Here is a 13200-nt window from a genome sequence, read left to right as displayed (position 1 = left end):
ATGGAGGGGAGAGAGGAGGAATATTGGAGGGTGGAGCAAGTAAGAGGAGAGAATGGGGGAATGAGAAGGGGAAAGCAGGAAAGAAGAGAAAATGGATGAGAGGAGAGGGAGGGTGAATGTAGGGAGGACAATGTAGGAGAGGGAAAGAGGAGGATAAATGAGAGAGAAAAAGAGAGAGATAGAGAGAGAGTATCAAAATGAGATGAAAGAATGAAAGGAGAGGTGGATGAGATGGAAAAGTGAAAGAGAAGTGGGAAAGAGAGAGACAAAGGGAGGGGAGAGTAGGTGTGAAAGGGGAAGGATAGATGAGAGGGAACAGTGAGAGGAGAGGTGAGAGAGAGTGGGAGGGGAGAGTGAATAAGTGGTAACAAAAAGAAGAGGTTTAATGTAATAATAAAGTGGTGAGAGGCAAGAGGAACCATAAAAGACGCAGGATTATTAATGGAATGAAGAAAAGAGAGACAGAGAAGGACAAAGAGAGAGAGAAAGACAGAGAGAGAATATTTTATGTTGTTTTCATATTCTTGACTGAGGGCATTGTAATCGAGCTGTGTGTGTGTGTGTGTGTGTGTGTGTGTGTGTGTGTGTGATATCTAAATATTTACGTCCAGAAGAAACAACAAATCAAAGAAAACAGACAATCTGCAGCCAAAATGTAATAGTAAACTGATATAAACAGATCAGTAACCCCCTTAATTAACATGGAAAACCTCTCCGACACAAGGAAGAGAGTCCGTCACTATCACCACCATCACCATTATCACTAGCGTCACCATCATCAGCGTCACCATCATCAGCGTCACCATCACCAGCGTCACCATCGTCACAATCACCAGCGTCACCATCAGCGTCACCAGCGTCACCATCATCAGCGTCACCAGCGTCACCATCACCAACGTCACCATCGCAACATCACCATCAGCGAAGTCACCGTGCGGCATAAACATCACCACTATACCCATGCATACCAGCGTCACCATCAGCAGCAGCACCATCACCAGCGTCACCATCAGCAGCCAGCACCATCACCAGCGTCACCATCACCAAACACCATTACCATCATCAGTGTCACCATCACCAGCGTCACCATTACTACACGTACTAGCGCCACACATCACCAGCGCCATCACCATCACCAGCGCCACCATCATCAGCGTCACCAGCGTCACCATCGTCACTTATATGGCGTACCATCAGCGTCACCAGCGTCACCATCATCAGCGTCACCAGCGTGCTGCATCACCAGCGTGCCAATACCAGCATCACCATCAGCAGCGTCACCATCACCAGCGCCAGCATCATACTATCACTGCAAAATCACCATCACCAGCGTCACCATCGGCAGCAGCACCGTCACCAGCGTCTGCGTCAGCAGCAGCATATACCAGCGTCACCATCACCAGCGCCACCATTACCATCATCAGTGTCACCATCACCAGCGTCACCATTGCTTCACCATCACCAGCGCCACCACCATCGCAACCGTCCGCCATCACCAGCGCCACCACCATCACCAGCGTCACCATTACGCCACCATCACCAAACACCACCATCACCAGCGCCACCACCATCACCAACGCCACGCCACCATCACCAGCGTCACCATCACTACCATCACCAGCGCCACCACCATCACCAGCGCCATCACCATCACATCACCATCAGCGCCACCACCATCTGGCACCGCACCATCACCAACGCCACCTGTCACCGTCACCATCACTACCATCACCAGCGCCACCACCATCACCAGCGCCATCACCATCACATCACCATCAGCGCCACCATCCTCAGTGCCACCGTCACCAGCGCTACCATCATCAGTGTCACCATCACCAGCGTCACCATCAGCGCCACCATCCTTAGTGCCACCGTCACCAGCGCTACCATCATCAGTGTCACCATCACCAGCGTCACCATCACCAGCGTCACCATCACCATCACCAGCGTCACCATCTTGAGTACAATATGCCCAAACCCTCAAAAAATAAGTGACTACTGACACTCAAGCTTCAACCTTACTTACACCTCTTGTCTCAACTCCAAACTTGAGGTCTCGCGAAAATGATCTGTCGACCGTAATAAATGGAGCTATTGGTGAAGAAGACAATTTTCTTCCTAGCTCGAGGGGCTCTTCTGACTCTTGACCTGACTGTCTTCAGGGCATATGATCGAGGATACCTTGAAGCCCTGACGTGGCATAAATCTCCTGGGGTCTTACTGGAGATAATTTTATTCTTAACATTTTTCATACACTTTCATGTTGGGAAATATTGGCCTTTATTCCGTCGTGTACTAGGCGTTAAGACACGTGTTTGGGAGCGACCTGAGCTCGATTTAAGTATTTTCTAAGTGTATCTCTCCTCATTTTACTTATTTTGTAAGTGTATCTCTTTTCACATTAAGTATTTTCTTAGTAAAAACTCCTCATGTATGTATCTTGTAAGTTATCACTTTTTACTCTAACGTTTTGTAAGTAGTGATTGTGTCTTCAGCCACGTATTGTGTTTGTATCAGCTTCAATTCTATCGTCAACTAATTCAATTTGGTCTTTCAATTAATTATTTACGCCACACTTTTCGATCTGTTTCATATATGTACACACGATTTTTTTTATTAATTCACAACATAGTTACTGAACGAAAAACGTGACAACCAGATTATTACATTATCATCAAAATATAGTATTCAAGAAAAAATTTTGAGCGCTACCTGATGAATATTTTATAGAATTTCATGTTTTATGAATAAGTGTCAAATCAAGTTTTCATTTCTGTGGGAGTTTTTATCTCGTGTGTGTGTGTGTGTGTGTGTGTGTGTGTGTGTGTGTGTGTGTGTGTGTGTGTGTGTGTGTGTAATGAAGCCTGCATTTGTTCCAATATTTTAAATATATGAGACAGACAGACAGACAGACGCACTAACGAACTAAAAGAATGACAGAAAGATATACATAGATAAACAATGAAATATAGAAGAAGAGAAAGAGCGAGCGAGAGAAGTGAGGGGGAGCGATAAGTAGAAAAAGAGGTAGATAGTCACACATACAGATAAAGGAAAACAGCGACACTGAAGAAAAAGCAGAGAGGAGACAGACAGACACATCCTCCATGACTACTCCCCCTTTATAACAAGACAGAGTCTCTCCCTGGTCAGCTCGCCTTGGCTTTGTCATGGTAAGTGTGTGATGTGGGCAAGTGTTCGTGTGTGTGTTTGTGAGATAGACAGACAAACAGACAGACAGGCAGACACACAGGTAAGTAGATAAGCCGCTGTGAAATTCTCCCGTCAAGATAAACAGAGGCACTTCCTGTCAATACAGAGGAACAGAGCCAAATCAGACAGAAACCCCCGTCAAGGGAGAAGGACAGGCGTCCCTGTCAAGGCAGCGAGACGGAGGCGCCTCCCATCAACGCACCAAGACAGAGGCGCCCCCGTCAAGGCAGCAAGACAGAGGTGTCCCCTGTCAAGGCAGCAAAATAGAGGCGCTTCCCGTCAAGTCAGTGAGACAAGGGTGACCCCGTCAAAACAGCAAGACAGAGGCGCCCCATCAAGGCAGCAAGACAGTGGCGTCCCCGTCAAGGCAGCTAGACAGAGGCGCCCCCCGTGAAGACAAAGGCGTCCCTAGTCAAGGCAGCAAGACTCAGGCGCTCCCGTCATGACAGGAAGATAGATGCGCTTCCGTCAAGACAGCAAGACAGAGACAACCCCGCCAAGGCAGCAAGAGCGAGGCGTCCCCCGTCAAGGCAGCAAAACAGAGACGCCCCCGTCAAGGCAGCAAAACAGCTGTTTCCCGTCAAGGCAACAAGACAGAGTGTGTCGCCCCTCAAGGCAGCATGACAGGCGGTCCCCCAAAGGCAGCAAGAAAGAGCGCCCCGGCAGCAGCAAGACAGAGGCGCTCCCGTCAAGGCAGCAGCAAAGAGGCGCTCCCGCCAAGGCAGCAAGACAGAGGCGCTCCCTGTCAAGGCAGCAAGACAGAGGCGCCCGTCAAGGCAGCAAGACAGAGGCGCCCCGTCAAGGCAGCAAGACAGGCGGCTGCCAAGGCAAGACAGAGGCGCCCCGCTCCACAGGGTGCTCCCGCCAAGGCAGCAAGACAGAGGCGCCCCGTCAAGGCAGCAAGACAGAGGCGCTCCCGTCAAGGCAGCAAGACAGAGGCGCTCCCGTCAAGGCAGCAAGACAGAGGCGCCCCGTCAAGGCAGCAGGACCCCTGAGACCCACAACCCTTCCCCTGAGGCAGCTCGCTCTGTCTTTGTCATGGTAAGTGTGGTGGGAGGCGAGTGGCCGCCGACCAACACTGGGGCAGGGGAGAGAGAGGAGGAGGGTGAAGTGAAGTGGGGAGGGGAGCTTGGTTGTCGTCCTCTCATTCCCATTTCAATCAAAGTCCATTACCGCTGTCCGCCATAAGCCTCTGCCCCCCTTTTACCAATCTCCCCACTGCCCTGGCTAATTCATGCACCCCCCCGCCAAGCACCCATCTCTTGTGCTTGGGAATAGTTTTAAATCGGGGTTATCTTCACTGTGTTAATCTCAGTGCTTAGAGAGGTTAGCTCATGCACGCGTCTTTGTGCTCGGGATTGCCTTACATCACTCTTGTCCTGACCCGCTAACTGCTGTCACGTGTTGGCGCTTTCTCTGCAGTTATCAGCGGTAATTCGTTTTTACGCGAATGAAAAGAGAGAGATAGAAAGTGAGAGAATTGGGCAGAGAGCGAGAGAGAGAGAAGGAGAAAAAGGTAGAGATACAGAAAAGACAGAGAAAATGAGAGAAGAGAAAGAGAGAGGAGAAACGTAGAGAGAAAGAGAAAAAAGAGTGTGTTAGGAGAGACGGAGAGAAATAGAAGGAGAGAGAGAGAGAGGAGAAACATAGAACGAGAAGAAAGAGAGATGAGAGGAATAGAGAAAGAGAAGATAGAGAGAGAGAGAAAGGACAGACATAGAGAGATAGAGAAGAGAAGAGAAAGCGAGAGAGACAGAGGTGTATATATTAACCATCATAATTCTTCATGAAAATTCAGCCAGCAGATAACTCGGCCAAAATCCTCAAGTAAAAAAAAACATAAAAAATATATAAAAATTTGTTCATTTCTTCACTACTGTTACGACACTTGGAAATTGAATTTCATAAATAATTAAGTACATTTTGTTATTTGTATTTTGTTGTTTTTGGGGAATCATGTAATTTTACTAGAGTATCTTATGTCTACGATGTTGAGTTTTTCCTACTGTTATTTATGTACTGAAAACATGTCTACATCTACCTATGTGATAAATCAGCCGTACACAATGTTTTCAGGTAGATGATGCCATCTAGTGGTTAAGGACAAAAGTGTGACGGAGACTGCCAAGCGTCGCCACACTGGGTCATCTTATTGACCATACTGGATGAGTCGAAGCCTTAGTTAATGCTTCGACTCATTCATTCGAGGTTTGGTGTTGTGTTAACCAGTAACCACCCGGTAAAAGTCAGTCAGATTGTGGACAATACGAGTCATTGTTATTTATATTGTGTGAACTGTTTTCACTTAATGTATATTAAAGTGCTACTGTTCCACTAGAATAAGCACTGTATATTGTAACTGATTTCATTGTGGGTTTAATGGTATTACGTATGTTGTGTCGACGGGTAAATTTTCATACTGATCAAATCTGCTATTTAGTTATTGTGTCATTATTGTTTCTCGGATGCATTATAAATAAGTTTAACTTAATTATTTTAAGTTATTATATTCGCTGGTTTTACTTCGCCCTTATTTAAGATTGACCATTCTGTGAAAACGTTCCATGGTAAATAGTTATTTTTTAACGCAGAGAACATAAATCTTGCTGCAGTTCACCCACTACGAGAAGGCTTCACAAAGTGCTTCTGTGGTGAGAAGTTCTGCGTAAGTCAAGTACCGCGTATATAGAGTACCGCACAAATAAAGTACTGTACCACTCGGAGGTTTAGAGCTGGCAGAGGTTGCAAAGTAGGAAGAAAAATCGACAAAGTTTATCTCGTTAACTCAGCTACTGAAGGACGAGAACCTAATGGTCATAACAACAATAAACTACCCAGAGTGTGAGTTAAGACTTGATGGAAAACAAAAAGAGAATCCAGTTTATTAAACCTTTCAGTGAGAGGTATTTTGTGTGTGTGTGTGTGTGTGTGTGTGTGTGTTCGTAAAATATCATCTTAAAGTGATACCCTTGTAAGGAAGAAAGTAGTAGGCAGCTACCAAACAGGGAGGTACTACCGCCTGGGAAGATATTGGAAGCATAATGTGTTGTCTATGGTAGACCCTGCTGCCATATGGCATCACGAAAATTGTGACCAAGTCCCAGGTTGCTGATATGACTTTCTGCCTCATTTACACACAATTGCAGGGTTTCAATTGTTTCTCTTACTTTGACATCACAACATACATAATGTATATCGTTTCTCACTCTTTATTATTATTTTTTTTCGTTTTTGTATTTATATATGGTTATTTATTATTATTATTATTATTATTATTATTATTATTATTATTATTATTATTATTATTATTATTATTATTATTATTATTATTATTATTATTATTATTATTATTATTATTATAAATTATAAATTATTATTATTGTTAATATTATTATTATATTTCCGTCCCCAGGCCTCGATGTGGGTGAGTGACCTGTGCCTGGTGGGCTAATCCCCGTAAACACACACACACACACAAAGCACCAATTCTTGTTTGTATATAAGACAACAACATCACCTCCCTTATTTAGCACTACACTACACCACGACGATAAACACATCACCTTAACACAAGCTCAAGGACCTCTTGCCCCTGTCGTCACTCTGGCTCTGCCAACTAATCTCTGTTTTCCCTGGCGCCTTTGAACACGCGTCTCATCTAATGCAGCCGAATTTGTTGTCTCTCTTTGAAGACGCCGGTGTAGAAAAATGATCAGGATGTTTTTGGCTTGTTTTTATTTTCGTAGTTGTTGTTGTTGTCTTGGTTCTTGTTATTGTGAACGCGAGATAAAGTTGAGGGAGAAGAGGAGGTGATGGTGACGGTCTTGTGATGGGTGGTGAGGAGGAGGAGGAAATGGTGAGGAGGAGGGGAGAGGTGGGGACAGAAGGTCTTGTGATGGGTGGTGAGGAGGAGGGATGGGGAGGGGGAGGAGAGGATGGTGAAGGTCTGTGATGGGTGGGAGGAGGAGGAGGAAATGGTGGGGAGGAGAGGAGGATGGTGAAGGTCTTGTGATGGGTGGTGGAGGAGGAGGAGGATGGTGAAGGTCTGTGATGGGTGGTGAGGAGGAGAGGATGTGAAGGTCTTGTGATGGGTGGTGAGGAGGAGGTGATGGTGAAGGCTCAGATGGGTGGTGAGGAGGAGGTGATGGTGAAGGTCTTGTGATGGTGGTGAGAGGAGGTGATGGTGAAGGTCTTGTGATGGGTGGTGAGGAGGAGGTGATGGTAAGGTCTTGTGATGGGTGGTGAGGAGGAGGAGAGGTGATGGTGAAGGTCTGTGATGGGTGGTGAGGAGGAGAGGTGATGGTGAAGGTCTTGTGGATGGGTGGTGAGGGAGGAGGAGGTGATGGTGAAGGTCTTGTGATGGGTGGTGAGGAGGAGGTGATGGTGAAGTCCAGGATGGGTGGTGAGAGGAGGATGGTGAAGGTCTTGTGATGGTGGTGGGGAGGAGGAGGTGATGGTGAAGGTTTGTGATGGGTGGTGAGGAGAGGTGATGGTGAAGGTCTTGTGATGGGTGGTGAGGAGGAGGTGATGGTGAAGGTCTTAGATGGTGGTGAGGAGGAGAGAGGTGATGTGAAGGTCTTGGATGGGTGGTGAGGAGGAGGTGATGGGAAGGTCTGTGATGGGTGGTGAGGGAGGAGGAGAAGGTTGGTGAAGGTTAGGATGGGTGGTGAGGAGGAGGTGATGGTGAAGGTCTTGTGATGGGTGGTGAGGAGGAGGTGGTGATGGTGAAGGTCTTGTGATGGTGGTGGGGAGGAGGAGGAGATGGTGATGGTGAAGGTCTGTGATGGGTGGTGAGGAGGAGGAGAAGGTGATGGTGAAGGTCTTGTGATGGGTGGTGAGGAGGAGGTGATGGTGAAGGTCTTGTGAGTGGGTGGTGAGGAGGAGGAGGTGATGGTGAAGGCCTAGGATGGGTGGAGGAGGAGGTGAGGTGATGGTGAAGGTTCCAGATGGGTGGTGAGGAGGGAAGGTGATGGTGAAGGTCTTGTGATGGGTTGAGGAGGAGGTGATGGTGAAGGTCTTGTGATGGGTGTAGGAGGAGGTGATGGTGAAGTCGATGGTGAGAGAGGTGATGGTGAAGGTCTTGTGATGGTTGAGGAGGAGGTGATGGTGAAGGTCTTGTGATGGGGAGGAGGAGGTGAGGAAGGTGATGGGAAGGGTGGTGGTGAGGAGGAGGAGAAGGTGATGGTGAAGGTCTGTGATGGGTGGTGAGGAGAAGGTGATGGTGAAGGTCTTGTGATGGGTGGTGAGGGAGGAGGTGATGGTGAAGGTCTTGTGATGGGTGGTGAGGAGAAGGTAATGGTGAAGGTCTTGTGATGGGTGGTGAGGAGGAGGTGATGGTGAAGGTCTTGTGATGGTGGTGAGGAGGAGGTGATGGTGAAGGTCTTGTGGATGGTGGTGAGGAGAAGGATGGAAGGTCAGGATGGGTGGTGAGGGAGGAGGAGAAGGTGATGGTGAAGGTCTTGTGATGGGTGGTGAGGAGGAGGTGATGGTGAAGATCTTGTGATGGTGGTGGAGGAGGGAGGTGATGGTGAAGGTCTTGAGGATGGTGGTGAGGAGAAGGTGATGAAGGTCTTTGATGGTAGAGGAGAAGGTATGGTGAAGGTCTTGTGATGGGTGGTGAGGGAGAAGGTGATGGGAAGGTCTTGTGATGGGTAGAGGAGAAGGTGATGGTGAAGGTCTTGTGATGGGTGGGAGGAGAAGGTGATGTGGAAGGTCTTGTGATGGGTGGTGAGGAGAAGGTGATGGTGAAGGTCTTGTGATGGGTGGTGAGGAGGAGATGATGGTGGGAAGGTCTGTATGTGAGGAGGAGAGAAGGTGATGGTGAAGGTCTCAGGATGTGGGTGGTGAGGAGGAGGAGAAGGTGATGGTGAAGGTCTTGTGATGGGTGGTGAGGAGAAGGTGATGGTGAAGGTCTTGTGATGGGTGGTGAGGAGGGGGTAATGGTGAAGGTCTTGTGATGGGTGGTGAGGAGAAGGTGATGGTGAAGGTCTTTGATGGTGGTGAGGAGGAGGTAATGGTGAAGGCCTTGTGATGGGTAGGAGAGAAGGTGATGGTGAAGGTCTTGTGATGGTGGTGAGGAGAAGGTGATGTGAAGGTCTTGTGATGGGGGGGGGAGGAGAAGGATGGTGAAGGTCTGATGGGTGGTGAGGAGAGGTATGAAGGTCTTGGGATGGTGGTGAGGAGAAGGTGATGGTATGGGTCTTGTGATGGGTGGTGAGGAGGAGGATGGTGAAGGTCTTGTGATGGGTGGTGAGGAGAAGGTGATGGTGAAGGTCTTGAGATGGTGTAGAGAGGTGATGGTGAAGGTCTTAGATGGGTGGTGGAGGAGGAGGTGATGGTGAAGGTCTTATGATGGGTGGTGAGGAGAAGGTGATGGTGAAGGTCTTGTGATGGGTGGTGGAGGAGGTGATGGTGAAGGTCTTGTGATGGGTGGTGAGGAGGAGGTGATGGTGAAGGTCTGTGATGGGAGGAGGAGAAGGTGATGGTGAAGGTCTTGTGTGTGGTGAGGAGAAGGTGATGGTGAAGTCTTGTGATGGTGGTGAGGAGGAGGATGTGAAGGTTCTAGGATGGGTGGTGAGGAGAAGGTGATGTGAAGGTCTTGTGATGGGTGGTGAGGAGGAGGAGAAGGTGATGGTGAAGGTCTTAGATGGGTGGTGAGGAGGTGATGGTGAAGATCTTGTGATGGTGGTGAGAGGAGGTGATGGTGAAGGTCTTGTGGATGGGTGGTGAGGAGAAGGATGGGAAGGTCTTGTGATGGTGTAGGAGGAGAAGGTGATGGTGAAGGTCTGTGATGGGTGGTGAGGAGGAGGTGATGGTGAAGGTCTTGTGGATGTGAGGAGGAGGTGATGGTGAAGGTCTTGTGATGGTGGTGATGAGGAGGAGAAGGTGATGGTGAAGGCTCAGATGGTGGTGAGGAGGAGATGATGGTGAAGGTCTGTGATGGGTGAGGAGGAGGTGAAGAGCATTGTGATGGGTGGTGGGGAGGAGGAGGTGATGGTAGGTCTTGTGATGGGTGGTGAGGGAGGAGGTGATGGTGAAGGTCTTGTGATGGGTGGTGAGGAGGAGGTTAGGTTTGTGATGGGTGGTGAGGAACAGGTGATGGTGAATCTTAGATGGTGGTGAGGAGGAGGTGATGGTGAAAGTCTTGTGATGGTGGTGAGGGGAGGAGGTGATGGTGAAAGTCTTGGATGGGTGGTGAGGAGGAGGTGATGGTGAAGGTCTTGTGATGGGGAGGAGGAGGAGGAGAAAGTCTAGATGGGTGGAGAGAAAGATGGTGAAGGTCTTGTGATGGGTGGTGAGGAGGAGGTGATGGTAGTTCTGTGATGGGTGGTGAGGAGGAGGTATTGTGAAGGTCTTTTGATGGGTGGTGAGGAGAGAGGTGATGGTGAAAGTCTTGTGATGGGTGGTGAGGAGGAGGTGATGGTGAAGTTCTTAGATGGGTGATGAGGAGGAGGTGATGGTGAAGGTCTTGTGATGGGTGGTGAGGAAAAGGTGATGGTGAAGGTCTTGGGATGGGTGGTGAGGAGGAGGTGATGGTGAAAGTCTTGTGAGTTGTGAGGAGGAGGTGATGGTGAAGGTCTTGTGATGGGTGGTGAGGAGGAGGTGATGGTGAAAGTCTTGTGATGGGTGGTGGAGGAGAAGGTGATGGTGAAGGTCTTGTGATGGGTGGTGAGGAGAAGGTGATGGTGAAGGTCTGTGGATGGGTGTGAGGAGAAGGTGATGGTGAAGGTCTAGGATGGTGGTGAGGAGGAGGTGATGGTGAAGGTCTTGTGATGGTGGTGAGGGAGGAGGTGGTGATGGTGAAGGTTCCTAGGATGGGTGGTGAGGAGAAGGTGATGGTGAAGGTCTTGTGATGGGTGGTGAGGAGGAGGTGGTGAGGTGAAGGTCCGAGGATGGGTGGTGAGGAGAAGGTGATGGTGAAGGTCTTAGGATGGGTGGTGAGGAGAAGGTGATGGTGAAGGTCTTGTGGGGATGGTGAGGAGAAGGTGAGAAGGTCTTGTGATGGGTGAGGAGAGAAGGTGATGGTGAAGGTATTGTGATGGTGGTGAGGAGAGGTGATGGTGAAGGTCTTGTGGATGGGTGGTGAGGAGGAGGTGATGGTGAAAGTCTTGTGATGGGTGGTGAGGAGAAGGTGATGTGAAGGTCTGTGGATGGGTGAGGAGAAGGTGATGGTGAAGGTCTTGGTGGATGGGTGGCGAGGAGAAGGTGATGGTGAAGGTCTTGTGATGGGTGGTGAGGAGGAGGTGATGGTGAAGGTCTTGTGATGGGTGGTGAGAGAGGTGATGGTGAAAGTCTTGTGATGGTAGAGAAGAAGGTGATGGTGAAGGTCTGTGATGGTGGGGAGGAGAAGGTGATGGTGAAGGTCTTGTGATGGTGGCGAGGAGAAGGTGATGAAGGCCCTGATGGTAGAGGAGGAGGTGATGGTGAAGGTCTCTGATGGGTGGCGAGGAGGTGATGGTGAAGGTCTTGTGATGGGTGGGGAGAAGGTGATAGGAAGGGTCTTGTGATGGGAGAGAGAAGGTGATGGTGAAGGTTCAGGATGGGTGGAGGAGGAGAAGGTGATGGTGAAGGCTCTGTGATGGGTGGTGAGGAGGAGGATGGTGAAGGTCTTGTGATGGGTGGCGAGGAGAAGGTGATGGTGAAGGTCTTGTGATGGGTGGCGAGGAGAAGGTGGATGGAGAAGGTCTGTGGATGGTGGCGAGGAGAAGGTGATGGTGAAGGTCTTGTGATGGGTGGTGGGGAGGAGGGATGGTGAAGGTCTTGTGATGGTGAGGAGAAGGTGATGGTGAAGTCTTGTGATGGGTGGCGAGGAGAAGGTGATGGTGAAGGTCTTGTGATGGGTGGCGAGGAGGAGGTGATGGTGAAGGCTCCAGATGGGTGGTGAGGAGGAGGTGATGGTGAAGGTCTTGTGATGGGTGAGGAGGAGGTGATGGTGAAGGTCTGTAGGATGGGTGGAGAGGAGAAGGTGATGGTGAAGGTCTTGTGATGGGTGGTGAGGAGGAGGTGATGGTGAAGGTCTTGTGATGGGTAGAGGAGGAGGTGGTGAAGGTGATTCTTATTCTATTCTTATTTTTATTTTTATTTTTCTTATTTTTATTCTTTTTTCTTATTCTTATTCTTTTCCTCCTTCCCCTTCTTCTTCTTTCTTTTCTTCTTTTTTATTATTTTTCTTATTCTTTTTCTTCTTCTTTTCTTCTTCTTTTCGTCTTCTTTCTTCTTCTTTCTTCTTTCTTTCTTCTTCCATCCTCCTCCAGGAAGGCCGGCATCACCCCTGTTACACTTACCAAGGCGATGGTCTCCTGATCTTCCGAGTTATTGCGTCTCAGGAACATGGAGACTCGTGTCTAGTGCCGGACTTGATATCCTGTCCATCTTTATCTACTGAAGGAGGTCACCGTAGCAGGATATTGGGAGAGGACAGCGAGAAAATTGTAAAAGCAAATAAGGTGTGATTTTATGATATATGTGTGTGTGTGTGTGTGTGTGTGTGTGTAGAAGATAAGTAGATGGTGATTGATGTGAATTAGATATGAAAACTTTTTATTTTGTTGTTATGACCATGAAGAGTCTCTCTCTCTCTCTCTCTCTCTCAGGGTGTGAGAGTGAGGGAGGAGGAGGAAGCAAACTCTGTAATAACTGTGCAAGACGTACCAGCAGGCGGTGTGGAGGAGGGGACCCAGACACAGGCAGGGAGGAGAAGGCAGGAGGGAAGGAGAAGGCAGGGAGGGCAGGCAGGGAGGGATTCAAGCAGGCAAGGAGTCGGGCAAACAGGAGGGAGGGAGGGAAGACCCAACCAAAGGCAGGAAGAGAGGGAGTGTGATTCCTCCCTCCTTCCCTCCCTGCTGTGTCCCGGGGGTCGAGAGTTTACCACAGTTTCTTGGAGTTTGTCGCGAGTCTCAGAGGCTGTCGGGAGTCCAGATATCACTGCCACGTCGGCAAAATTCGACGCAGCTGGACAATTTGAAGATTTACTCTTATTTGGTGAAA

At 48.9% G+C, this 13200-nt stretch overlaps 1 protein-coding gene across 1 annotated transcript; it reads left to right on the top strand.

Moving 5' to 3' along the window:
* Nucleotides 1-1182: 1182 nt before the first annotated feature.
* Nucleotides 1183-4208, top strand: LOC121855225 (translation initiation factor IF-2-like). Its single transcript, XM_042350094.1, has 2 exons — nt 1183-1425; nt 3663-4208. The coding sequence occupies exons 1-2, from the start codon at nt 1183-1185 to the stop codon at nt 4206-4208; spliced, it is 789 nt and encodes a 262-aa protein (XP_042206028.1).
* Nucleotides 4209-13200: the final 8992 nt, after the last annotated feature.

Source organism: Homarus americanus, unplaced genomic scaffold (assembly GCF_018991925.1).
Source record: "Homarus americanus isolate GMGI-L3 unplaced genomic scaffold, GMGI_Hamer_2.0 scaffold55547, whole genome shotgun sequence".
Classification (NCBI taxonomy): domain Eukaryota; kingdom Metazoa; phylum Arthropoda; class Malacostraca; order Decapoda; family Nephropidae; genus Homarus; species Homarus americanus.
This window is presented reverse-complemented; position numbering and strand designations above follow the sequence as displayed.